General features: G+C 50.3%; 1 protein-coding gene across 5 annotated transcripts in view; it reads left to right on the plus strand.

Moving 5' to 3' along the window:
• PACSIN3 (protein kinase C and casein kinase substrate in neurons 3) overlaps positions 1 to 25,758 on the plus strand; it is a 249,608-nt gene that overhangs the window by 126,396 nt on the left and 97,454 nt on the right. For all 5 annotated transcript variants that reach the window (XM_069221670.1, XM_069221668.1, XM_069221672.1 and 2 more), the window contains 2 exons: positions 389 to 486; positions 19,624 to 19,780. In XM_069221670.1, the coding sequence (XP_069077771.1) occupies positions 433 to 486; positions 19,624 to 19,780 (211 nt within the window). In that variant the 5' untranslated portion in view covers positions 389 to 432. The remainder of the gene's footprint in view (positions 1 to 388; positions 487 to 19,623; positions 19,781 to 25,758) is intronic.

A 25,758-nucleotide genomic window follows, 5' to 3' on the forward strand; every position in this document is an offset into this window, starting at 1 on the left:
TGGCAGTGTCCCACTGGCGGGCCTCTGAGGGGTGGGGCTTCTCCCTGCACTGAGGGAGAGGCAGGGAATGTGGGGGTCCTACGGAGTGGCCTTTCCCTCTGCCCTAGGGTGGCCTGCAAGGCATGTCCTGATGTGGGACCCCCAGAGAGGGGGCCATTCTCTCTGCCCCAGGCTGTAGGGCATGTCCTGATGTGGGGGTGGGGGCCTACAAGAGGGGACATCCTTATAACCTGGGCTGCAGGGCATGTCCTGATTGGAAAGGAGGGGGCCAGAGGGGTCGTTCTCTCTACCCTAGGGTGATGAGCAGAGCATGTCCGGGTGGGGAGGGGGGGACGGGCCAGGAATGCCCTCGTCTCTCACTCCACTCACCTGGTCATTTTCTTTACAGCCACAAAGAAATCTGCAACCATTCTGTGCTGCAAGAGCACCCCGATGTCAACGGAGGAGGAAGCGGGGGGCGAGGCCCCGGGCGACAGCTTCTTCGAGGTAAGGAGGTCTAGGGGCCTTTTTTATTGATGTACAAGGGTCTTTTGGGGGGAGGGGGTGGGCTTGTGCTGTGGTGACCTGTTACACACAAAATTCAATCTCTTGTTGTGTGGGGAGGGTCTTCCAAAGTGTGGGATATTGGCAGGGCTTTAAGTGGGCCGGGTCCCGGCGGGACTTAGACCCGGTAACATTTAAAAACAGACCCTGAAACGGGTTCATATTGGACCCCATATCCTTGTCCTGAACTTTAATGGCAGAACACATCGATTTTTGAATAATGTATGTAAAGAACGTTAATCCATATCAATCAATCAATCAATTTATATAAAGCGCGGCTACTCTCCCGTGAGGGTCTCAAGGCGCTGTGGGGAGGGGATGTGGGGGCGGTTCAGTTCCTTCTATATTCCACATGTTTTTCTCACCCTGCATTCCCTGAGTGTTGGGTGCTTCCAGAAGGTTGAGTTTCTAGCGTGTTAGTCTTTTTTGGGGGGTGCACACGCTGAGCTGATTCACAGCCCTCAATGATTGCACAGTGGCCGAAGGCAGTGAGTCTCACAGTGGATCACAAAGGTGTTCAGCATGCATGACCATCCAATCCTTGGCCTCTCTGTGGAGCAATGATCATACTCTCCAATTGTGATTCTGTGAAAACGTGGACAGGAGACACACTCTTGCCAAACATTGCCAATACGAAAGCAAAAGGATTGCTGGCAGGTGAGTGGGTGCGTTGTGTGTGGGGAAGTGAAGGAGGTGGGGGGGGGGGGGGGGGGAGTGCATTGAGAAGAGAGTGAAAAGAGGGCGCTGAAGAGGAAAGAGATGCAGTCTCACATATGCAGATGGGCAAGATGTGGCGTGAAAAGAGTGCACATGCTTAACCGAGTGAACATAACTGAAGTGACTGAGACGCCTGGTGAGAGCACCTATACAGAACCCAGCACCGAGCCTGGGATTGCACAGCACCTGTGCATTCGAAACCCAGCTCCGAGCCTGGGATTGCACAGCACCTGGTGAGAATGTGCATTCGAAACCCAGCACCGAGCCTGGGATTGGAGAGTGCTCAGTCAGAACCCAGCACCGAGCCTGGGATTGGAGAGTGCTCAGTCAGAACCCAGCACCGAGCCTGGGATTGCACAGCACCTGGTGAGAATGTGCATTCGAAACCCAGCACCGAGCCTGGGATTCCAGCACCGAGCCTGGGATTGCACAGCACCTGGTGAGAATGTGCATTCGAAACCCAGCACCGAGCCTGGGATTGGAGAGTGCTCAGTCAGAACCCAGCACCGAGCCTGGGATTGGAGAGTGCTCAGTCAGAACCCAGCACAGAGCCTGGGATTGCACAGCACCTGGTGGGAATGTGCATTCGAAACCCAGCACCGAGCCTGGGATTGGAGAGTGCTCAGTCAGAACCCAGCACCGAGCCTGGGATTGCACAGCACCTGGTGAGAATATGCATTCGAAACCCAGCACCGAGCCTGGGATTGGAGAGTGCTCAGTCAGAACCCAGCACCGAGCCTGGGATTGGAGAGTGCTCAGTCAGAACCCAGCACAGAGCCTGGGATTGTACAGCACCTGGTGGGAATGTGCATTCGAAACCCAGCACCGAGCCTGGGATTGGAGAGTGCTCAGTCAGAACCCAGCACCGAGCCTGGGATTGGAGAGTGCTCAGTCAGAACCCAGCACCGAGCCTGGGATTGCACAGCACCTGGTGGGAATGTACATTCGAAACCCAGCACCGAGCCTTGGATTGGAGAGTGCTCAGTCAGAACCCAGCACCGAGCCTGGGATTGGAGAGTGCTCAGTCAGAACCCAGCACCGAGCCTGGGATTGGAGAGTGCTCAGTCAGAACCCAGCACAGACCCTGGGATTGCACAGTGCCTGCTGAGAGCACGCATTCGGAACCCTGCACCAAGTTTGGGATTGAACACCTGCTGAGAATGTGCATTCAAAACCCACCACCGAAAGTGGGATTACACAGCACCTGGTGAGAGCACACATTCAGAACCCAGCACCTAGACTGGGATTGCACAGCATCTGGTGAGCGCGCACATTGGGAACTTTGCACTGAGCCTGGGACCGCACAGCGCCTGGCGCAAAAGCCTGCATTCGGTACCCAGTACAGAGCCTGGGATTGCACAGCACCTGCTGAGAGCGTGCAGTCTGAACCTGGTACCGATCCTGGGATTGCACAACACATGGTGAGTGTGTGCTATCGGAACCCACCACGGAGCCCAGGATTGCACAGCACCCGGTGAGAGCACACATTCAGAACCCAGCACTGAGCCTGGGATTGCACAGCACCTGCTGAGAACGTGCTATCGGAACCCAGCACCGAGCCTGTGAGAGCGTGCTATCGGAACCTAGCACTGAGCCCAGGATTGCACAGCACCTGGTGAGAGCGTGCTATCGGAACTGAGCACTGCACCTGGGATTGCACAGCGCCTGGCGAGAGCACACATTCAGAACCCAGCACCTAGACTGGGATTGCACAGCATCTGGTGAGCGCGCACATTGGGAACTTTGCACTGAGCCTGGGACCGCACAGCGCCTGGCGCAAAAGCCTGCATTCGGTACCCAGCACAGAGCCTGGGATTGCACAGCACCTGCTGAGAGCGTGCAGTCTGAACCTGGTACCGATCCTGGGATTGCACAACACATGGTGAGTGTGTGCTATCGGAACCCACAACGGAGCCCAGGATTGCACAGCGCCCGGTGAGAGCACACATTCAGAACCCAGCACTGAGCCTGGGATTGCACAGCACCTGCTGAGAACGTGCTATCGGAACCCAGCACCGAGCCTGTGAGAGTGTGCTATCGGAACCTAGCACTGAGCCTGGGATTGCACAGCGCCTGGTGAGAGCGTGCTATCGGAACCTAGCACTGAGCCCAGGATTGCACAGCGCCTGGTGAGAGCGTGCTATCGGAATTGAGCACTGCACCTGGGATTGCACAGCGCCTGGAGAGAGCACACATTCAGAGCCTTTCCGAAGAGGTTGCTACCTGTGTACCTGTCTAGATCAGTTACTTAGGCTGCGGCTGAGCTGCTCAAATAAGAGTGACCTACGATTTAACCACTGTTTCTCAATGCATGGTCCACCGATGAATCACCACAAACAGCAGGCCTCAACCTGACAGCAGCAGCGCTCTCAGGATGCTGGCTTGGAATAGCTCTCGAACAAGCATGTTGTCTTAAGTCCCATTCACTAATTTATCCACCTATACATTCGTGCCTCGTCTGAGTACGTTCTGTGAGAGAGGGAAGCTTGCTTTGTCACTCCTACGCTGTCCCTGTTCAGTGAGTGAGAGAAGCTTGCTTTGTTACTCCTATGCGGCCCCTGTTCAGTGAGGGAGGGAAGCTTGCTTTGTTACTCCTATACGGTCCCTGTTCAGTGAGGGAGGGAAGCTTGCTTTGTTACTCCTATGCGGTCCCTGTTCAGTGAGAGAGGGAAGCTTGCTTTGTTACTCCTATGCTGTCCCTGTTCAGTGAGAGAGCGAAGCTTGCTTTGTTACTCCTATGCTGTCCCTGTTCAGTGAGAGAGCGAAGCTTGCTTTGTTACTCCTATGCAGTCCCTGTTCAGTGAGGGAGGGAAGCTTGCTTTGTTACTCCTACGCGGTCCCTGTTCAGTGAGGGAGAGAAGCGTGCTTTGTTACTCCTATGCGGTCCCTGTTCAGTGAGGGAGAGAAGCTTGCCTTGTTACTCCTCTGCGGTCCCTGTTGCTATGCTGTCCCTGTTCAGTGAGAGAGGGAAGCTTGCTTTGTTACTCCTACGCTGTCCCTGTTCAGTGAGGGAGGGAAGCTTGCTTTGTTACTCCTACGCTGTCCCTGTTCAGTAAGAGAGGGAAGCTTGCTTTGTTACTCCTATGCTGTCCCTGTCCTGTTCAGTGAGGGAGAGAAGCTTGTTTTGTTACTCCTATGCTGTCCCTGTCCTGTTCAGTGAGGGAGGGAAGCTTGCTTTGTTACTCCTATGCTGTCCCTGTTCTGTGAGGGAGGGAAGCTTGCTTTGTTACTCCTATGCGGTCCCTGTTCCTATGCTGTCCCTGTTCAGTGAGAGAGGGAAGCTTGCTTTGTTACTCCTATGTGGTCCCTGTTCAGTGAGAGAGGGAAGCTGTCCCTGTTCAGTGAGGGAGGGAAGCTTGCTTTGTTACTCCTATGCTGTCCCTGTTCAGTGAGGGAGGGAAGCTTGCTTTGTTACTCCTATGCTGTCCCTGTTCAGTGAGGGTGGGAAGCTTGCTTTGTTACTCCTATGCTGTCCTTGTTGAGTGAGGGAGAGAAGCTTGCTTTGTTACTCCTATGCGGTCCCTGTTCAGTGAGGGAGGGAAGCTTGCTTTGTTACTCCTATGCTGTCCTTGTTCAGTGAGGGAGAGAAGCTTGCTTTGTTACTCCTATGCGGTCCCTGTTCTGTGAGGGAGGGAAGCTTGCTTTGTTACTCCTATGCTGTCCCTGTTCAGTGAGGGAGGGAGGCTTGCTTTGTTACTCCTATGCGGTCCCTGTTCAGTGAGGGAGGGAAGCTTGCTTTGTTACTCCTATGCGGCCCCTGTTCAGTGAGGGTGGGAAGCTTTCTTTGTTACCCCTATGCTGTCCCTGTTCAGTGAGAGAGGAAAGCTTGCTTTGTTACTCCTATGCGGCCCCTGTTCAGTGAGAGAGGGAGGCTTGCCTTGTTACTCCTATGCTGTCCCTGTTCTGTGAGGGAGGGAAGCTTGCTTTGTTACTCATATGCGGTCCCTGTTCAGTGAGAGAGGGAGGCTTGCTTTGTTACTCCTATGCTGTCCCTGTTCCTATGCGGCCCCTGTTCAGTGAGGGAGGGAAGTTTGCTTTGTTACTCATATGCGGTCCCTGTTCAGTGAGGGAGGGAAGCTTGCTTTGTTACTCCTATGCTGTCCCTGTCCTGTTCAGTGAGGGAGAGAAGCTTGTTTTGTTACTCCTATGCTGTCCCTGTTTTGTGAGGGAGGGAAGCTTGCTTTGTTACTCCTATGCTGTCCCTGTTCAGTGAGAGAGGGAAGCTTGCTTTGTTACTCCTATGCTGTCCCTGTCCTGTTCAGTGAGGGAGGGAAGCTTGCTTTGTTACTCCTATGCTGTCCCTGTTCTGTGAGGGAGGGAAGCTTGCTTTGTTACTCCTATGCTGTCCCTGTTCAGTGAGAGAGGGAAGCTTGCTTTGTTACTCCTATGCGGTCCCTGTTCCTATGCTGTCCCTCTTCAGTGAGAGAGGGAAGCTTTCTTTGTTACTCCTATGCTGTCCCTGTTCACTAAGGGAGGAAAGCTTGCTTTGTTACTCCTATGCGGTCCCTGTTCCTATGCTGTCCCTGTTCAGTGAGAGAGGGAAGCTTGCTTTGTTACTCCTATGCTGTCCCTGTTCAGTGAGGGAGGGAAGCTTGCTCTGTTACTCCTATGCTGTCCCTGTTCAGTGAGGGAGGGAGGCTTGCTTTGTTACTCCTATGCGGTCCCTGTTCCTATGCTGTCCCTGTTCAGTGAGGGAGGGAAGCTTGCTTTGTTACTCCTATGCGGTCCCTGTTCCTATGCTGTCCCTGTTCAGTGAGAGAGGGAAGCTTGCTTTGTTACTCCTACGCTGTCCCTGTTCAGTGAGGGAGGGAAGCTTGCTTTGTTACTCCTACGCTGTCCCTGTTCAGTGAGGGAGGGAAGCTTGCTTTGTTACTCCTATGCTGTCCCTGTTCAGTGAGAGAGGGAAGCTTGCTTTGTTACTCCTATACGGCCCCTGTTCAGTGAGGGAGGGAAGCTTGCTTTGTTACTCCTACGCTGTCCCTGTTCAGTGAGGGTGGGCAGCTTGCTTTGTTACCCCTATGCGGCCCCTGTACAGTGAGAGAGGGAGGCTTGCCTTGTTACTCATATGCGGTCCCTGTTCAGTGAGAGAGGGTAGCTTGCTTTGTTACTCCTACGCTGTCCCTGTTCAGTGAGAGAGTGACGCTTGCTTTGTTACTCCTATGCTGTCCCTGTTCAGTGAGGGAGGGGAAGTTTGCTTTGTTACTCATATGTGGTCCCTGTTCAGTGAGAGAGGCAAGCTTGCTTTGTTACTCCTATGATGTACTTGTTCAGTGAGAGAGGGAAGCTTGCCTTGTTACTCCTATGCTGTCCCTGTTCAGTGAGAGAGGGAGGCTTGCTTTGTTACCCCTATGCTGTCCCTGTTCAGTGAGAGGGGGACGCTTGCTTTGTTACTCCTATGCTGTCCTTGTTCAGTGAGGGAGAGAAGTTTGCTTTGTTACTCCTATGCGGTCCCTGTTCAGTGAGGGAGGGAAGCTTGCTTTGTTACTCCTATGCTGTCCCTGTTCAGTGAGGGAGGGAGGCTTGCTTTGTTACTCCTATGCGGTCCCTGTTCCTATGCTGTCCCTGTTCAGTGAGGGAGGGAAGCTTGCTTTGTTACTCCTATGCGGCCCCTGTTCAGTGAGGGAGGGAAGCTTGCTTTGTTACTCATATGCGGTCCCTGCTCCTATGCTGTCCCTGTTCAGTGAGAGAGGGTAGCTTGCTTTGTTACTCCTACGCTGTCCCTGTTCAGTGAGAGAGGGTAGCTTGCTTTGTTACTCCTACGCTGTCCCTGTTCAGTGAGAGAGGGACGCTTGCTTTGTTACTCCTATGCTGTCCCTGTTCAGTGAGAGAGGGAGGCTTGCTTTGTTACCCCTATGCTGTCCCTGTTCAGTGAGAGGGGGACGCTTGCTTTGTTACTCCTATGCTGTCCCTGTTCTGTGAGAGAGGGAAGCTTGCTTCGTTACTCCTATGCGGTCCCTGTTCAGTGAGGGAGAGAAGCTTGCTTTGTTACTCCTACGCTGTCCCTGTTCAGTGAGGGAGGGAAGCTTGCCTTGTTACTCCTATGCGGTCTCTTCTGTGAGAGAGGGAAGCTTGCTTTGTTACTCCCATGCGGTCCCTGTTCTGTGAGAGAGGGAAGCTTGCTTTGTTACTCCTACGCTGTCCCTGTTCAGTGAGGGAGGGAAGCTTGCTTTGTTACTCCCATGCGGTCCCTGTTCAGTGAGAGAGGGAAGCTTGCTTTGTTACTCCTACGCTGTTCCTGTTCAGTGAGAGAGGGAAGCTTGCTTTGTTACTCCTATGCTGCCCCTGTTCTGTGAGAGAGGGAAGCTTACTTTGTTACTCCTTTGAGGTCCCTGTTCTGTGAGGGAGGGAAGCTTGCTTTGTTACTCCTATGCGGTCCCTGTTCAGTGAGGGAGAGAAGCTTGCTTTGTTACTCCTATGCGGTCCTTGTTCAGTGAGGGAGAGAAGCTTGTGCGCTCACTGCCCGGTTTGCACCTTTCCTGTGATAGGAAGCATCTGTGCTGATTCCGCCCTCGGTGGACCTGTCCTCTGAAGGTGGGAAGCTTGTGATCTGCTGTCTGGAGAGGGGTTTCCAGGGCTGCTGGCCTATCGCATAAACCAACAAAGGACATTCTGAGTACATTTGTGTTTGTATAACATGCCCAGGCCAGTCAGAAGCTTGTGTTGGACCCGGTGCACGCACTCGTTGCCGAGCCCTGAGGCAGAGACTCTGGTTTGAATCCCAGCTTCCCAGCTTGTCCAAACAGTGTGACCCTGGGCGATTACTTTTCTTCCCTATGCCTCCTTTTCCATGAGCTTCACATCAGAGAACCTTCAGATAGTTCACTTGTACAACAATCTCTCCTGTGTGGTTTAACAGGCCCTAATGTTTCTCCTGACGAGAACCAAGACAACTGACTTGCCTTTGAGTCATTAATAAAACTGTCACAACGTGAATGGTGCAATGATATAAAGTGAAACAATCCAAAAATCACTTTTTATGTGAAACTTCACACCTCAGCTATAAATAATGTGCCAGTCAGAGACACTTGCAGCAGGTTTGGGGGTGCGGGATGAGCCAAGAGCTGCTGTCCCCAGCTATGAGGCAGGGGGTGCTTTGGTGTTGGATTGGAGGTGCACGGTCTCGAGGCCTGTGCACCCCTCTTCCCTCGCCTAGTCACCGGTGAGAGTGGCTTGCAGCAGGGCCTGGCTTGTTTCATAGCACAGGCCACGACTACAGGGTCTCGCCCTGTGAAACCTGCCGCACGTTCGGACTACCCCCCACCAGCACATTCAGAGCCTTTTCAAGGGAGTGAAGAGGAAACCTAAACAAAATATGTGATCAGAGTTTACTTTTAAATTTGTGTGAAGCAAGCATTTTTTATTTTAAATAGAGGACATTGTACATTTTAAATCACAGCTGAAAAGTTTGGATTTTTTTAAAAAACATAATGGACAAGTGGACAATGATGGGGTTTTAGCCAACGGCACTTAGTATGCTGGGGTTTTGAGCCCATGATTTTGAGACCTCGATGAAAATGTTAAAACCAGAACTACAAGCCCCACAATGCAACCTGCCCTTGGTAGAAGGAACAAAGAAACTGATGAGATAACCTCTGTCCTTCTGTGAAAGTGCAGGGTTGTGAAATGTAAAAAAAAAAAAAAAGTTTGTTTCTGGCTCTCTTGCTGTGGAGCGCCAGCAAGTGAAGCGCATGCCGCAGGTGCTGGCGCATGAGGCCGCCAGATGAGCGCACCGTTGGTTTGTGGGCACTATATCATTCCCAGTAGATACATGCTGATGAAATAACCCCCTTCTACTCTTACGGTGACCACCTGGTATACAGGCAAATACTGGACAGGACTGTGAAAACATCAGGACAAAAGGTCAAAATTCAGGACAAAAAGGTCACTTTTACGGACACATCCAAGGAGAGGCCACACCCCAGTATTTTACAAGTGCATTTATTTATTGTTTTGTATGTAGCAGTATTTATTCACTGTGGTCTGTGTGATGGCTTCTAGGAATGCTGCATCCAAGTGGCACACTAAGTCCTTGTTCAGTAGTAAATTAATGCCCTTGAGCACAGTGTCAAGGGCATCCCCCCCAACCAAATGTACCCAGTCTTTCTAGGAGAGAAAGCAACAGCAACATCTTGATTGTTTCTAAACATTTAAAAACCCACGGCATGCAGTTTGGGAAACATTAAAGTAAGTGACATTTGAATAGCTTAGACAAGTTGAACAAAGACATCTGGCTCACGTCACCCTCCAGTGGACTTTCAGCCTAAAATACCTCATGAGGCTGAGCAGCTGGTGTGGGCGACAGTCTCACACCCAATGTCAGGATGTGAGGTGCCCCAACTCTTCTGTAGACTCAGCACCAGAGTGTGCGTCTGGGACTTTACATTTATCTCAGAACTTGAAGCCCAAACTACCAATCAAAAAGAATTAAAGAAGCCAATGAAATCAAGATCGGATGGGAGCGCCACAGCAACTGATTGAAATGGTTGTTGCTAAGAAGTGGATAAATAAATAAAAGAACAAGGTTGGACAATTCCTAAAATCAGACCACATGGGTCCGCCATGAGTATGGGAAGGTATTGCGTACCCAGGGACTTGTCTCAGCAGAGAGGAGAGAAACAGAAGACGCACTGTCAAGTGGTTGAACCTCCCCTGGCGACCTCTGCTGGTGCAGTGGTCTCCTTGTTGTGCTTGTGAAGGAGGAGGCAGGGGCGGCCAGACCCTTGCAAGGTTGTGCCCTGGGCAATATCCCACTCGGTCCATGTCTTAGAATGGTTCTGGAGTCGAGCCAAGGCCAAACCAGTGATACGGCTCATCCCTAAGTGTCAAAGTACATGGAGAACCTTCAAAATGTTTGTGATATAAACTACACCAAGAAAATGGAAGAACATGGAAAAGATTTTAAAATGTAAGAAGTGTTTCTTTAACACATGGTAACATTTTCTCCTTTATACACAATTAGACCCCAGTTTGAATTGGGAATCAGTTGCCTTTCCATCCCAATGCTCAATATCCACCCTCCCCCATAAATCTGGGCAGAGCGCCAGGGTCCTTCCAAGCCCAGGTTTGTTTTTGGTCTTCTCTTCCACTTTCAGTGATGGGCACATGGACCATTGAAGATGGTGCGCTCCGCCGTTATTATATTTTGCAAACGTTCCCCTGCTCATCCCTCGTGCTTTCAACAGACACATCACACGTCTGATTTGGGAGCCGGGGCACCACCAGTTAGCTGTTTCCACTCTAAAGCTACCCGTGACTGCGGGTGGAGTAGCCCTTCTGGACTTAAAATGTTACTATCTAGCTGCAGAGCTCCGATGGGTGGCTCGCTGGCTGGCTGGCCGCCTCCTGCATAAAACGGGGTTTGCCCGTAAAGACTTTATGGAGGGCCTACTCCACTGCTCATTGTTTACTACTGACCGTTCTACCCAACTCAAGGTCTTCCCGCACAGCTTTCTCCTACCTTACCAGAACCCGTAAACTCACTAACACGAAGAAACTCTATGCTAGAACTCTACCTTCGCTAGGCCTTCTCACTCACACAGGACGGGCTGGTTCAGAGCAAGCCCAAGGGTGGCATGCGACAGGCTTCTCAAAATGAGGGTACTTGTTTGTTGACGGAGAGTTCCTAGATTCTCAAACCCTTATGGTGGACTACAATCTTCACCTGGGTCAATCCTTACTTGTGAACACCCTAAGCTATCATGAGATGCCCTGTTTCATGTCCGCCACCTAGCACCAACCCCACATGAGGTGTGGCAGATGTTCCACACCATAAGGACTGGGGGCAAACTGGTAAGATGGGTGTGTGGAGCTTTCCTGCAACACGAGGGACCACTCGGGGCTTCGCTCCACGCTAACTGGGAGGCTGACCTGGCCACATCTGTGCACAAGTGCGGCTGGGTAAAATATTGGAATATTCTCAAAGTATCCCACAGTTCCTGTTTTAAGTATATTCAATTTAATATTCTGAACTTGCAACGACCTGAATTACCAAAAATACCAGATAGACGCAGCTGCATTTCCCTCGCCGCGTGCAATGATGTCAGTTTGTTTCATGTGCTTTGGTGGTCCCCACACTCCCTCCATACTGGCGGAGATTTGTCAAGGTGCCGTCGAAGGTGATGGGCCGTGTGCTAACAGATTCCCCACACATGGTAATGGGGTACAGGTTTCACCAGTCTTACAGGCATGGCGCACAAATGATCTTTTTATAATAGTGTCATGAAAAGTCAATAATTACCAATATTCTGCAGAAGAAGCATTGCCCCATGGCTGGGCACGGTCTGAGAGTGCCCACAGCATGCCCAGAATCACCACCATTGTGCCAGTGTAATTTCTGCACACTAGTGGGCACGGTCGTGCATGGATTACCCACCACATGTCAAGACTCATCACTGTCCTGGTTCTTAAGATTTTCACCATCACTCGTTAATTTACTTCACTTTTAGATTTGCTGCTTAAGTCAGAAACCTCTCATGAATGTTTCTGTTTTCCCAATTCTTCAGTCATCCAATGTGCAACTAGCGAGTGAATCAGATGTCGGCCATCCTTACCGGGGGATTAGACCACCTTCATCAGTGGATGGCCTAAACAGAGCCAAATCAGAGGTCCTGATTGCGCTCTGCCCCGGCCCCAGTGTGGCCCTTTGTTAGACTCCTGGTTCTACTACAGTGAAGCCTGGTCTTCGATGCTGTAGTGTGTCGTCCACCTTGTACTCCAAGGAGGCTGAAAACCTGTTTCCAGGAACACGGGGGGGGGGGGGGGCGGGGGGGGGGGGGGGGGGGGTTGGGAAAGACGCATATCAGTGCGCAGCGCCCCCTCTCGGATCTGGTGTGGCTCACTCTCATGCGCTGGAGTTCTGAAGACAATAAACAAACAGCATTTAGTACATAGTTTTCTGAAATGAACAGTCTTGCACTCTCCATATTAGTTTTAGGATAAACCTTTTAGAGTTGGGTAACCCCGCAGCCAAGAGTTTACGAATGCAAACACGCTGGTAATCCCGATTCAGGAGACTTACAATTCTTGAACGGAGAAATGGCTTTATTTTAGCTGTTTCCTGCCTGAAATTGTCTGCCTCAATATACGTCAATGGGGGAAATACAGCCCTTTGATTTTAAATCCCCCATTTTCCTGATCTAAAATATTGGCCTGTATGTGAATGGTTCGCCCGCAACATATAATATGAAACGCTATTTGAAAGTTGAACTCCTCCCGAGTGTAATGATATATGTATGCAGAACCTAATTTCTCAACTACTTAGATTAAAACTGAATTTAGTTTATAATACGTTCAGAAAACCAAATCAAGTATGTGATTGAAAGTCTTGAGAATAGGACATATCCACTCTGCAGGCAAAGTATAACCTTAGCTCAGTGGACTCCGGCGTGAAACACTATCACCTCTGAAGAATTGTTAAAGTTCATATATACACAGGTGGTGTCACTCCAGCAACAATCAGTTCCACTTAAGAAATTCAGCTTATACCACAAAGAAGCTATTTCAGAGATGATCTTAGAACATGTCAGTCTTTTAAACTGAGTGAAACACGAGCAGACAAAAGACGCCTTTTGAGAAGCAAGGTTCTTCTGGGCGGGCACCTTGGTGTACTAGATTCCAAAGATGGCCGCCACCTTCTAGTTCATGGTTTTATCTCCTTTGGGGTGAAGCGCTCACTGTGTAGAGGACATCTTGGTTTAGGAAAGATAGACCATCCACTCACCATTTTGATGTCCATCTTAGAAGTATAGAACGTTGCTTAATCTCTTTTTGAAATTAGTTGCATGAAAACAGTAGTCAGCATATAAACGTCCTGAAAGACTAAATGTAATAAAAATGTACCTCATGCCTGTAACATTCTGCCTTGAGCGTGGCAACCATGACAAAACTTCACCTACGTGACCAGAAGTAATGCATTCTCTGACGTTCCTCATACGTTCCGGCTCTCTACCCCATGAAGATGCTCTGGCCTTGACTGCATGATGACACATCAGCCCACACCCCCGGATGGCGCTGTGCCCCCCCCCCTAAGATGGTGGTGTGGCTCTGTCCCCCTAAGATGGTGAGTTGGCCCCAAGATGGCCCTGTGGCTATGACCCGCATGATGGTGAGCTGACTCCAACCCGCCCAAGATGGCCCTGTGGCTGTGACCCCCATGATGGTGAGCTGACTCCAACCCGCCCAAGATGGCCCTGTGGCTGTGACCCCCATGATGGTGAGCTGACTCCAACCCGCCCAAGATGGCCCTGTGGCTGTGACCCCCATGATGGTGAGCTGACTCCAACCCGCCCAAGATGGCCCTGTGGCTGTGACCCGCATGATGGTGAGCTGACTCCAACCCGCCCAAGATGGCCCTGTGGCTGTGACCCCCATGATGGTGAGCTGACTCCAACCCGCCCAAGATGGCCCTGTGGCTGTGACCCCCATGATGGTGAGCTGACTCCAACCCGCCCAAGATGGCCCTGTGGCTGTCACCCCCATGATGGTGAGCTGACTCCAACCCGCCCAAGATGGCCCTGTGGCTGTCACCCCCATGATGGTGAGCTGACTCCAACCCGCGCCAAGATGGCCATGTGGCTGTGACCCCCATGATGGTGAGCTGACTCCAACCCGCCCAAGATGGCCATGTGGCTGTGACCCCCATGATGGTGCTGTAGCCCCGGCCGCATGATGATGCTCTGGGACAGACCTCAGGATGGCTCTTTGGCCCCCACCCCAGGATGACCCTCACTTGCGACCTCCACTAGTTGGGAATCGGGGAGTTCTTTTCAGTACTGGCCAGGCATTTGTACCTTAAGAACGCTGGGGGTCTTGGCTACCCGCATGCACCTATCCAAACGTTCGCCCTTCTGCAGGCTGCACACTAGTAAAGGTGGAGAGAGGTATGCTGATGGCAAGCGCGCCTTACTAGATCATCGCAAGTTCCAGAAACCTTAGAACAAGCCTTCCAGGACATGTTAACCTGCTGAAACTGGATCATGTCAACCTCACTCTGAAACCTCTCCATCAGCTTTTGGTGAAGTCAGGGATGAAACCTTAAACAGTATCTATTGTGCTGAAATACTTGGGTAGCTGCAAAGCTTGGCTCCCCACTTTTCACCAAATTGGAATGGCTGATAACCAGTGCCACTTAACCGAGCATCATTCCTTCACAAATCTAGGTCATGGTGGCCAACCACTGAGAATAGTGTCTCAAACCTGTTTTTTTCAGAAACTCATGAAAATGGAACTGTCAGGATGATCATTTCATTGGATTCCCACCCAAGGCTGTAATTGTAGCATGTCTCAAATTGACACTTAACGGCCCTAAAGTGTGCTCGTCAGCTGGCCTGTGCTGCCTGGTGTGCTCGCCGGGCACCCATTGGCTGCCTGGTGTGCTCGCCGGGCACCCATTGGCTGCCTGGTGTGCTCGCCGGGCACCCATTGGCTGCCTGGTGTGCTCGCCGGGCACCCATTGGCTGCCTGGTGTGCTCCTCGGGCCACCATTTGCTACCTGGTGTGCTCCTCGGGCCTCCATTTGCTACCTGGTGTGCTGTCAGGCGCCCATTACTCCATTGGTGGATAGGAGCCCCTGACTTTCTGCATCATTCCTGTGTAGATTCATTCCTGTGTATTTGAATTAAGTCTGCATTAGACCAATGTGAAGTTCTCCACAGGTTCAGCAGGGTCAGAGTTGTCATGATTTTACTTTCTCAGTATCTGGGGACCAGGACATCCACCCTCTAAAGTTCTGGCAGAGGAGTCGTACAGAGTGCACTTTATTAATCTTGGCAGTTTTAGCATCATGGGGTGTATGAAATAGCTTGTGCGCAAAGCGCCTGTGTGATTGCACAAGGTTTATTGCACAACTGGGTGGAGTTCACCAATATCAGTTTAATTTGTTCAGTTTAACACCCATGTCTCGGTGGTGGTAAGCTGATGCAAGCTTTCATATGTAATCTCCTCTGATCCTCAAGGGGCAACACAGAAGCCCCGCCCTGGCTCTGCAAAATCTGTTTTACAGGTTCATTCTCCATACTCGTTTCTCCCAGGATGTTGGTCCCTCCCTGTATTTCACATTCAGAGCATTGCTTAAATAGTCTGCAATCAAAATATTTGTATTTTCTTGGGTGTCAATTGTAACAATAAGCATGAAGATGAGGAGGGCGGGTCATTGGTGTCAAATGTTGCAGAAATATGTTGGCGGATGGTTGAGTTGTTGATCTGCATGGGTTTCACGTGAGGGAGTGAAATATCTACCCATGGTGGTGCTCCCCAGCGGCCGTCGTGGGGCAGGACCAGCACCATTGCCTGCACTTTCAAGACTTGGGCCTGTTTCAGGCACTCCACCAAATTCATGCCAACCTCTGTGCCTAGGATGGGACTAAGAAAGACTCTGCCAGGAGTGTTAATAATAGCTCTTAAGCAGTGGGATGCTCACATTTGCTATTTGAAAGGCTATTCCTGCCTCTCACCCACTGGACTGATTAACCCTTTGCCTAAGAGGGAAGAAAGGACAAAGTAGGAACAGAACAAAATTTCATTTTACAAGTCTGCGGATGTCACTGACATATAATCAGGGCCACTACAAATATGTGTCTTTGTGGCTGCAGCATTTTGTTGTATTGTTCTGGATTTTCCTCTTATGCCACACAATGCACCACCTGCTATTCAAATTAAATATTTCACCAAAAAGAAATTTTATTTCTAGCTCAAATAGATGAACCATTGTTAGAAATGGGGTCGCTAAGTAGAAGTGGTTTGTACCGTGTCCAAGTAGGGACCCTTACACTAGTCAGGACAAGGGAGTCGCACAGCTAAGATAAGCCTGCTCACCCCCTTGGTAGCTTGGCTTCTGTCAGAGGCAATGTGTAAAGTATGTGTGTACACCACCCCCCCACACACACCACACCAAAAGGACAAAAATCCATCATACACAATTAAAGATATGAATTTTCAAACAGTAAATCTTAGTAAAGCACTTAGAAACACAATAGCTCCTACTTGGGTTATCACTGCGTCTTGACGGAGTCGTTCCCAACGGTCTGATGCCACTCATGAGGGAATGCGTGCCGGGCACGGGGTCGCACAGACCCTAGGTACAGTACCTTGGAAAACGACGAGGAAACAAAGAAGTTGCATTGAGTTGGGGAGGTGAGCCGTTGCTGGAGCCGATGGGGCATCGGTTCCTTACTGCCACTCGGGAGATGAGGTGTCAGTTCCTCCCTGCTAGGCAGAGGAGCTGAGGCATCGATTCCTTGCGGTTACAGGGGAGGTGATGTGGCATCGGTGTGAGGAGCCGGTTCCTTACAACAAAGTGAATTGATTAATCCAGCAGTTCAAGATGCAAGGCGTCAACTTTGCGGTGTTGCGATCATACCAAGGGCCAGAGGTGTTGTGGAGCAGTCAGTCGCTTGTCCAGGACGATGGGAGCACGGCACTCAGGACTCATGCTGTGGGGGGGACTTCAGAGGTGCTGCGGCAGCATCAGGCCTGTGCTGCAGGTCGTGGTTGTTGCACTCAGCGGGGACCACAGCTCTGGTGCAGGCGGCGGCACGGAGTCGGAGAGCAGCGCCGGGTCCGAAGTTGCTCTGGAGTCGATGCGTTTAGTTTCTTTTTAGTGGCACCAGAGCTTAGGTTCAAGGGCCCAGAAACTGGATTTGGCACAACTTGGCAAGTCAGGACTTTCAACAAGAGGGCCCAGGCACTGGCAGATGAAGTCTTTGATGGCCCTGAGACTTCTTAACAGAAGGCAAGCTCAGTTCAAGCCCTTGGAGAAGCTTGGAAAGCAGGATGTAAAAGCAAAGTCCAGTCCTTTCACTCTCAGTACAGGAGCAGCAGGGCAGCGCAACAAAGCAACAGGCAGAGTGGCAGTAGAGCCTACAGCATCCAGCTCTTCTTCCTGGCAGGATTTTCTCAGCCCAGAAGGATTCTAACTTTATGGTGTCAGCGGTCCAGTACTTATACCCATTTATGCCTCTGTAGTAGGCAAATTTCAAAAGGAAATCTTTATAGTGTACATGATCCTGCCTTTCCCTGCCCTGGCCCCAGACATTTCAGGGGTTTTGAGACCCCTCTGTGCGAGGGCAGGCACAGCCCTGTTTAGGTGCAAGTGTCTGCTCCTCCCACCACTCTACCTCAGGAAAACTCATCAGGAAATGCAGGGCACACCTCCGCTCCCATTGTGTGACTGTCTAGAGTGAATTCACAAACAGCCCAACTCTCACCCTGATCCAGATGTGTTTTTTACAGACCGGCAGAGGCACAGAATGGGTAAGTAAGAAACTGTCAAAGTGGCATTTTCAGGCTGGCAGTTCAACAACTTACTTCACCAAAAGTTGTATTTTCAAATTGTGAGTTCAGAGACCCCAAACTCCATATCTCTATGTGCCCCCAATGGGAAATTACACTTAAAACATATTTCATGGCAATCCCCATGTTACCCTATGGGAGAGATAGTCCGTACAATAGTGAAAACAGAGTTCAGCAGTATTTCACTATCCAGGCATGAAAATCAAACCAATACATGCCCTACCTTACACATACACTGCATCCTGCCCATGGGGCTGCCTTGTGCCTAACTTAGGGGTGACTTACATGTAGTAAAAGGGAAGATGTAGGCCTGGCAAGTGGGTGCACTTGTAAGGTCGAATTGGCAGTTTAAACCTGCACACACAGACACTGCAGTGGCAGGTCTGAGCCATGTTTACAGGGCTACCCATGTGGGGGGCACAACCAGTGCTGCAGGCCCAGTAGTAGCATTCGATTCACAGGCCCTGGGCACCTCTAGTGCACTGTACTAGGGACTTACCAGTAAATCAAATATGCCAATTATGGATAAACCAATAACCAATACCATTTAGGCAGAGAGCACAAGCCCCTCATCACCGGTCAGCAGTGCTAAAGGCCCAGAGTCCTAAGGCCACCAAAAACAGGCAAGAAAATAGGAAGAAGGAGGCAAAAGGTTTTTTGTAATCATTCACCCCCTTGTTTTTGTTAAATGCTTGAACCTGACACTCCTCCCTCAATCTCGCTCTCCGTGTCCATCCTGGTCTCATGCTTTTGACATGTTTTGTGCGCTCTAGCTTTCTCGCGTCCCCAGGCGTACTGCACCCTCTGCTCCTGAGAGTCGTCATCCTATGGCCTGCAGTTCTTCCTCACATCTTCCTTTCACAAATTTCCTAGTCTAACCCTCTCAGACCTGTCTCTCAAAGGCCTTCTTACCTCTACCACACTCTACCACTTCTCCATGAAGTGCTCCTCTCGCAAGCACACCCCATCCGCTCCTTTAAATCCCCCTTCCCCTCCCAACCCCCACCTAAGTGTCCTTCTCACACACTTACCCTCCCTTACACCTCCTCCCTTGCACAGATCATGCTACTTCTCACCTCCAGTTTCTCACAAGCACTTTGGCTTTTCCCACTCTGTTACACAGATGCAGCCTCTCAAGGGTGGCTGTATTTTTTGTTTCTTATCACCAGTTTAAACATTGAATGATCAGTTTTTAAAATGACGCTGGTGGGAGCAATGCTGTGTTTCACAATTTTGCAAAATCCACTTGGAGGCCCTGCTGATGGGGTCTCAAGAAAATCCTATGCACGATTGTAGACCTAAATCAACACTGTGATGATTTCAAAATAGAGCATGGATATTTACTTGGGGAATTGGACCAAAATAAAAGTTTGAGAGCATTTACAAAATACATGCGTTTGTGTTGATTCTGTGATTTTCTATGAAGTGGGAGTTGCCCAGTAGGCAATTGTTATCTGGAGCAGCCCAGTCGCAGTCTAATAATTATCTTCTAGACAAGGACTCGGGTACCAACCTCAGAAATGGTTTGAGTACACATGCACTAGGTGCCAGGCATCCCACACCCTTGGTGCCGCAGCTGGTCAAAAATGCTGCGGGCTGGGGTGGTGCTTGGTATCTGAATGGTGCTGTTCTGCCTACAGTATGTGCATCCGCACCCCAGACACAGCCGCCGTGGCACGAAGGGCCTGATTTGAGTTTGGCGGTTAGGTCTAGTTCACCAGAAACGTGACGGATAGCCCGTCTGCCGCATTGCGATTCCATTATACCTTATGGCCATCGTAATATGGCGGACAGGATATCCATTATATTTGTGACAGAGTAACCTGTCCACCAAACTATAAATAAGGCCCTATGTGTTGGGAAGTTGAGTTCATGACCCTATGTGTTTGCACGGTGTCTTGGGTCTCCTCTGGTTGTCGTATTCCAGATTATGGGACATGGTACTTCTCTCGCAGGTACCCATGGTGCTCCTCGGACTAGTCAGGTTCTCGTGTACGAGACACCAGGGCATGGCACAGAAGTCCTTGCCGATTTTCCACCTCTGGATCACCTTATTTATCGCTTTGGTCTTTCTAGGCTGGTAACTACCGCCATACGGTGAAACGGATCAATGATGGCAACAAACTTTGCAACGAGCTGGTCTCCTGCTTCCAAGAACGTGCCAAGATCGAGAGGAGTTATGCGCAGCAGCTGTCCGACTGGTCTCGCAAATGGAGGACAACGGTAGAGAAAGGTGAGCCTGGATGTCCAGGGCATGTGGGTGGCTAGGGTGTTTGGACAGCGTTACCCATCTGAACCTGGCCCCCTTTTCAGGGTTGTCACTTTACGGTAGGACATGGCGGTTGGTTCACTGTGAGTCAACTGTTTTTCTAGATCAGTGGTTCCCAACCTGTGGTCTGGGGACCACTGGGGTTCCGCAAAGCTTCCGTAGGGGGTCCATGACTGCTTAGAAAATTAAATAATATTAACAGATTAATAGAGTATAAATAAATAAAGTGAATAATAGTACAACTGAACATTTTAAAACGTACCGTAAATGACAAATTTAAAATTGGAGGTTAAAAATGAAACTAGTGTCCTCAGATTCGTGGGAACGGGGCGGGCGCATCAAACAGAATGTATTATTTTACGATGTGTGGCTTCAGTTGAATTTAGAAAACCTCCAACCTTCGTATTAAAACTAGTTTCTTTTATTTGCAAAATAACTAAAATGTGTTATAGTTTGTGTATGTGTTCAATGGAATGTTTGATTCTAGATTTTGTGTGCATTGTTTTGTGGTTCAAACCATCGACAATGTTTAGGCCGGGGTCCTTGGCTTCCAGTGCAGGGGGTTCCCGGATTCCAATAATGATTCAGTGGGGGTTCCTGTGTCCCAGTAATGATAAAGTGGGGGTCCACAGAAGTCAACAGGTTGAGAACCAGTGTTCTAGAGTGTACCGCATACTCCTGCTGGAGCCGAGTACTCCTGCACACAACGTTTGTCTGCATCAGGTGATGCTAACGTTGAGTATCTTGTAGAGGTTTTACCAAGTGCAATTTTCCATTCCTTGTGGCTAATTTTCTACTCTCCCTGAGGAGGTGTTATTAAATTCACTTGTTGCTATAGCGCCAATGCTTTCTTTTAACTCATCAACACATTAAACATGCCGGAGGAACATGCCTTGCTGAGTGCCCTTTGTACAGTAGGCAGTACACCTGCCTCTTTCTGAATGTCCCCTGGACAGTTTAGGTCAAGTCAAGTAGACAGTGAATGCGCTGCCTGTTGCAAGACAGAGTGTGGGCTTCATGGAGCCCACCCACTGCTTCCCATTGGTTGGTATTACTGTCACACTCCTTACCCTGCTTCTTATTTGGTGGCTCGGAGGATCAGGAAAGGCGTCGCATGTTCTGTCGCACAGGGCACTATCTGAGCAAAGTACGACCCTGCTGTATTGTACATTTTATTGCAGCTTTTACATAGAGCTTGATACCCATCAGTAGGCCTCGGAGCACTTTCATCAGTTCATGGGTACCCTGATTTGGATGAGTGTGGTTCCAAGACCTGTTATAACCTAGTTTGAGTGAGTGTCTTATGTTCTTCACTCATGGCAGGGAGTAATGAAATGACAGATGGTCAGTCGTTTTTACAAGATAATCAGTTACTGAACCCAGATTGGGAGTGACAAGTATTGCATCAAGCCTGTGGGGGTCTTTCTGTTGGGGGTCTTTCTGTGGGGTGGGCTGAGAAACCAGAACAAAATTAAAGTCTTGCAAGAAGTTTTCATAAACTTGCTTTGATCATGGTTTGTAAAACTCCGTGTTGAAGCCCCCAAGGATGCAGAGGTTTGAGGGTCTTAGGTGTTACTTGCGATGAAGTAAAGGATGGGTTCAGTAAACAGTTGCTGGTAACAGGGTGGTCTGTAGATTAGAAGTAGCACAAAGCGAAGATTAGTGATCTTCAGTGAACAATGAGTCACATTTAAGAGCTTCAAGGTCAGTGGGAGCTTCCTGGACCCTGGCTAGGCGACCAGCTCCTTTTTTAGGGGACACTCCTTCTGGAGTAGTGTATTCCTGTAGGAGCGGTTTCATGTAGAGCGAAGGACTTCAAAGCACCCTAAGCAAAATTGTTTCAAAATCTAGCCATCATCCAGAACTTTATGGCAATGACTGCGGGAGAAGCATGACTGAGCACAGGAGGCGGGGCTTATACAATCATTTCAGAGGTACTTTTACTGTAGATTATAATCCACTCTAAATGGAAGACTTATTAATGATGTCTTCAGAGGGTTTCTCCCACTGGGACCAGTGTGTGTCCTTGGTGGCAGATGTCTTCAGATGGTTTCTCCCACTGGGACCTGTGTGTGTCCTTCGTGGCAGATGTTTTTAGATGGTTTCTCCCACGGTGGCTTCTTATTTCTTTTGTGGTAGATGTCTTCATATGGTTTCTCCAATAGGGGGCTATTCTTGTCCTTTGTGGCAGATGTCTTCACATGGTTTCTCTCACTGGGACCCGTGTGTGTCCTTCGTGGCAGATGTTTTTAGATGGTTTCTCCCACGAGGGCTTCTTGTGTCCTTTGCGGCAGATGTCTTCAGATGGTTTCTCCTATGGGGAACTGTTCGTGTCCTTTGTGGCAGGTGTCTTCAGATGGCTTCTCCCATGGGGGCTTCTCCTGTCCTTTGTGGCGGGTGTCTTCAGATGGTTTCTCCTATGGGGCACTGTTCGTGTCCTTTGTGGCCTATGTCTTCAGATGGCTTCTCCTATGGGGAGTTGTTCATGTCCTTTGTGGCAGGTGTCTAGGATGGGTTCTCCCATGGGGGAGCTGTTTGTGTCCTTTGTGGCAGATGTCTTCAGATGGTTTCTCCTATGGGTAGTTGTTCATGTCCTTTGTGGCAGGTGTCTTTAGATGGTTTCTCCCACTGGGGCTTCTCATGTCCTTTGTGGCAGATGTCTTCAGATGGTTTCTCCCATAGGGACTGTTCGTGTCCTTTGCGGCAGGTGTCTAGGATGGGTTCTCCCATGGGGAGCTGTTCATGTCCATGGGGGCAGATGCCTTCAGATGGTTTCTTCCACTGTGGGGGGAGAGGTTTTCAGATGGTTTCTTCCATGAGTATGGGAGTTTCATGTATGCTCTGATCTCTTATGGGTGAGGGAGTTCTGGTGTCTTCAAATGGCTTCTCCCACGTGAGCTGCTTGTTTCCTTTGTGGCACATGTCTAAGATGGTTTCTCTCATGGGGGGTGCTTGTGTCATTTGTGGCAGGTGTCTACGGATGCTTCCTTCCCTGGGGGGCTGTTTGAGTCCTTTGTGGCACATGTCTTCGGATGGTTTCTCCCACGGGGTTTGGGGGGCTGCTCATGTCCTTTGTGGCAGATGTCTTCAGATGGTTTCTCCTATGGGGGGAGGGGGCTGCTCAAATCCTCTGTGGCAGATGTCTTCCGATGATTTCTCCTATGGGGGAGGAGGGGGCTGATCATGTCCTCTGTGGCATGTGTCTTCAGATGGGTTCCCCCATGAGTATGGGATTTCAATGTATGCCCTGTGATGCCATGCACCAAGTGTTGCAAACCTTTGTGGACGGATGCACCCACCCTGCACCATGCTTCCCAAATGTCCTTGCCAGGCGCGTGGTGTCCATTGCGGAGGGTTCACCCAGGCAAGGCGTTGCAAGAATGTCACGCCTAGAAGTTGTATTAAAGCTGGCTTCGTTCCAGTAGAGGGTGTTGGAGAACATACGCAGATATTGTTGCTACATCTGTGACATAAAGTTGGTGGTCCATCTACTGCATGTTGTTTTCCTGAATGTTGTCCTGATGGCTTGTGGAATGTGCGTACAGATGGCCATTCAGATCTTGTCTCCACATTCCTTTATTAGGTTTGTATTTTTTGTCCCCTCTTAGCCTCGCTGCTTGCTTTGATGAAACTGGTCTGTTGTCTCCAGCTTTCCTGTGATGGTTTTCTACAATGAGTGGTTTGATACAGCTGTGTAACTGCTTTAGCCTTCTCAGAAGGGCATAAGTACAGAGGGTCAGGGAATAGCATTATAGCGCTTCGTACTGCACTTGTGTGAGCTTCCTTCTGGCTGTAATTCCCTCTGTCCTGCACAGTATGGGTGCGGATATCGCATCTTTATAAGAGTCTGAGCAGAGGATCCTATTTTCTCGGTAGCAAGCAGCGAGAAGTGAATGAGACTCAAGCATGTACCCCAAAACTAGAGATTAATCTGCCACTGGTCTGGTTCCACTGAAGTCTTTGGGGTTCCTTGGGGAGCCTGAACTACACCTGGAGCCACCAGTGGCTTGGACATGACCATGTGTCTCTGGTGGAAGCGCACAGCCTGCCAGAACCAACCACGACTCCACTAGCAGTGCCGGAGGACTTAATCCCTGGGGCACACCTTGGTCCCTTCTCTTACATCTCCATCCTTCCTTAATGCTTCCTGGGTGATGCTGTCACCACCCATGTGCCCAGGGTCAAAGGCTGCCTCTGTGTTCTCGCTGCTACTCTATCTAGTCCCCCCATCCCCCCCCAAGAGAGTTGATTGCTTACAACATCTTAGAAACTGAATATAGAATAGATTCACCCTCACAGGTGTATAACCTTCTTCCATTCAATGAGTTTTTGAACACAGTGACCATAATGGACTGAACTAAGAATCTCCTAACATTGTGGACACACTGGCTTCTGCTGCTCGGTCTCTTAAGAGGGCACAGAAAAAATGCAGCTTATCTCATACATTTGGGGGTGCGTGGTGCATTTATGGTGTGTACTTAGCATTTTGGGGCAAAAAAACCTTTAAGTTTATTTAATTTTCTTTCTTTCCAAAATGGTGGATGTTCCAAGAGAAAACCTATCATTGTAGATCTTGTTCTACTGAGATGGGTTGGTCCATGGTTGGTGCATTCACATGGTTTCTACCTTTCCATGGAGGGTTGTATCAAATCAAATCAAATCATTAACATTTATAAAGCGCGCTACTCACCCGTGCGGGTCTCAAGGCGCTAGTGGAAAGAGGGGGTTACTGCTGCTCGAAAAGCCAGGTCTTTAGGAGTCTCCGGAAAGCGGGGTGGCCCTGGGTGGTCCTGAGGCTGGTGGGGAGGGAGTTCCAGGTCCTGGCCGCCAGGAAGGAGAAAGATCTCCCACCCGCCGTGGAGCGGCGGATGCGAGGGACGGAAGCGAGTGCGAGGCCAGAGGAACGGAGGAGGCGGGTGGGGACGTAGAAGCTGAGGCGTCGGTTGAGGTATTCCGGTCTCTTGTCGTGGAGGGCTTTGTGTGCGTGGGTGAGAAGTCGAAAGGTGATCCTTTTGCTGACTGGGAGCCAATGCAGGTGTCTCAGGTGTGCGGAGATGTGGCTGTTGCGGGGTACGTCGAGGATGAGGCGGGCCGAGGCATTTTGAATGCGTTGCAGGCGATTTTGGAGTTTGGCTGTGGTCCCAGCGTAGAGGGTGTTGCCGTAGTCCAGGCGGCTCGTGACGAGGGCGTGGGTCACGGTTTTTCTAGTGTCGGCGGGGATCCAGCGGAAGATCTTGCGGAGCATGCGGAGGGTGAGGAAGCAGGCGGAGGACACGGCGTTGACTTGCTTGGTCATGGTGAGAAGAGGGTCCAAGATGAAGCCGAGGTTGCGGCCGTGGTCTGCGGGGACCGGTGCGGTGCCGAGGGCCGTGGGCCACCAGGAGTCGTCCCAGGCGAATGGGGTGTTGCCGAGGATGAGGACTTCCGTTTTTTCAGAGTTCAGCTTTAGGCGGCTGAGCCTCATCCAATCTGCGACGTCCTTCATACCCTCTTGTAGGTTGGTCTTGGCGCTGGCGGGGTCCTTAGTGATGGAGAGTATAAGTTGGGTGTCGTCGGCGTAGGAGGTGATGATGATGTCGTGCTTGCGTACGATGTTGGCGAGGGGGCTCATGTAGACATTGAAGAGTGTTGGGCTGAGTGATGAGCCTTGGGGTACGCCGCAGATGATCTCGGTGGGTACTGAGCGAAACGGAGGGAGGTAAACTCTTTGGGAACGGTTTGAGAGGAAGGAGGCGATCCAGTCCAGGGCCTGGCCTTGGATCCCGGTGGAGCGGAGGTGGGTGATTAGGGTGCGGTGACAGACGGTGTCGAAGGCAGCCGAAAGGTCGAGGAGAATGAGGGCGACTGTTTCACCGTTGTCCATCAGGGTTCTGATGTCGTCTGTGACTGAGATGAGGGCGATTGTAGATCTGGTGTAGTACTTGGCCTGGGATGGTTTGGAC

The sequence above is a fragment of the Pleurodeles waltl genome, chromosome 3_1 (assembly GCF_031143425.1).
Source record: "Pleurodeles waltl isolate 20211129_DDA chromosome 3_1, aPleWal1.hap1.20221129, whole genome shotgun sequence".
Lineage (NCBI taxonomy): Eukaryota > Metazoa > Chordata > Amphibia > Caudata > Salamandridae > Pleurodeles > Pleurodeles waltl.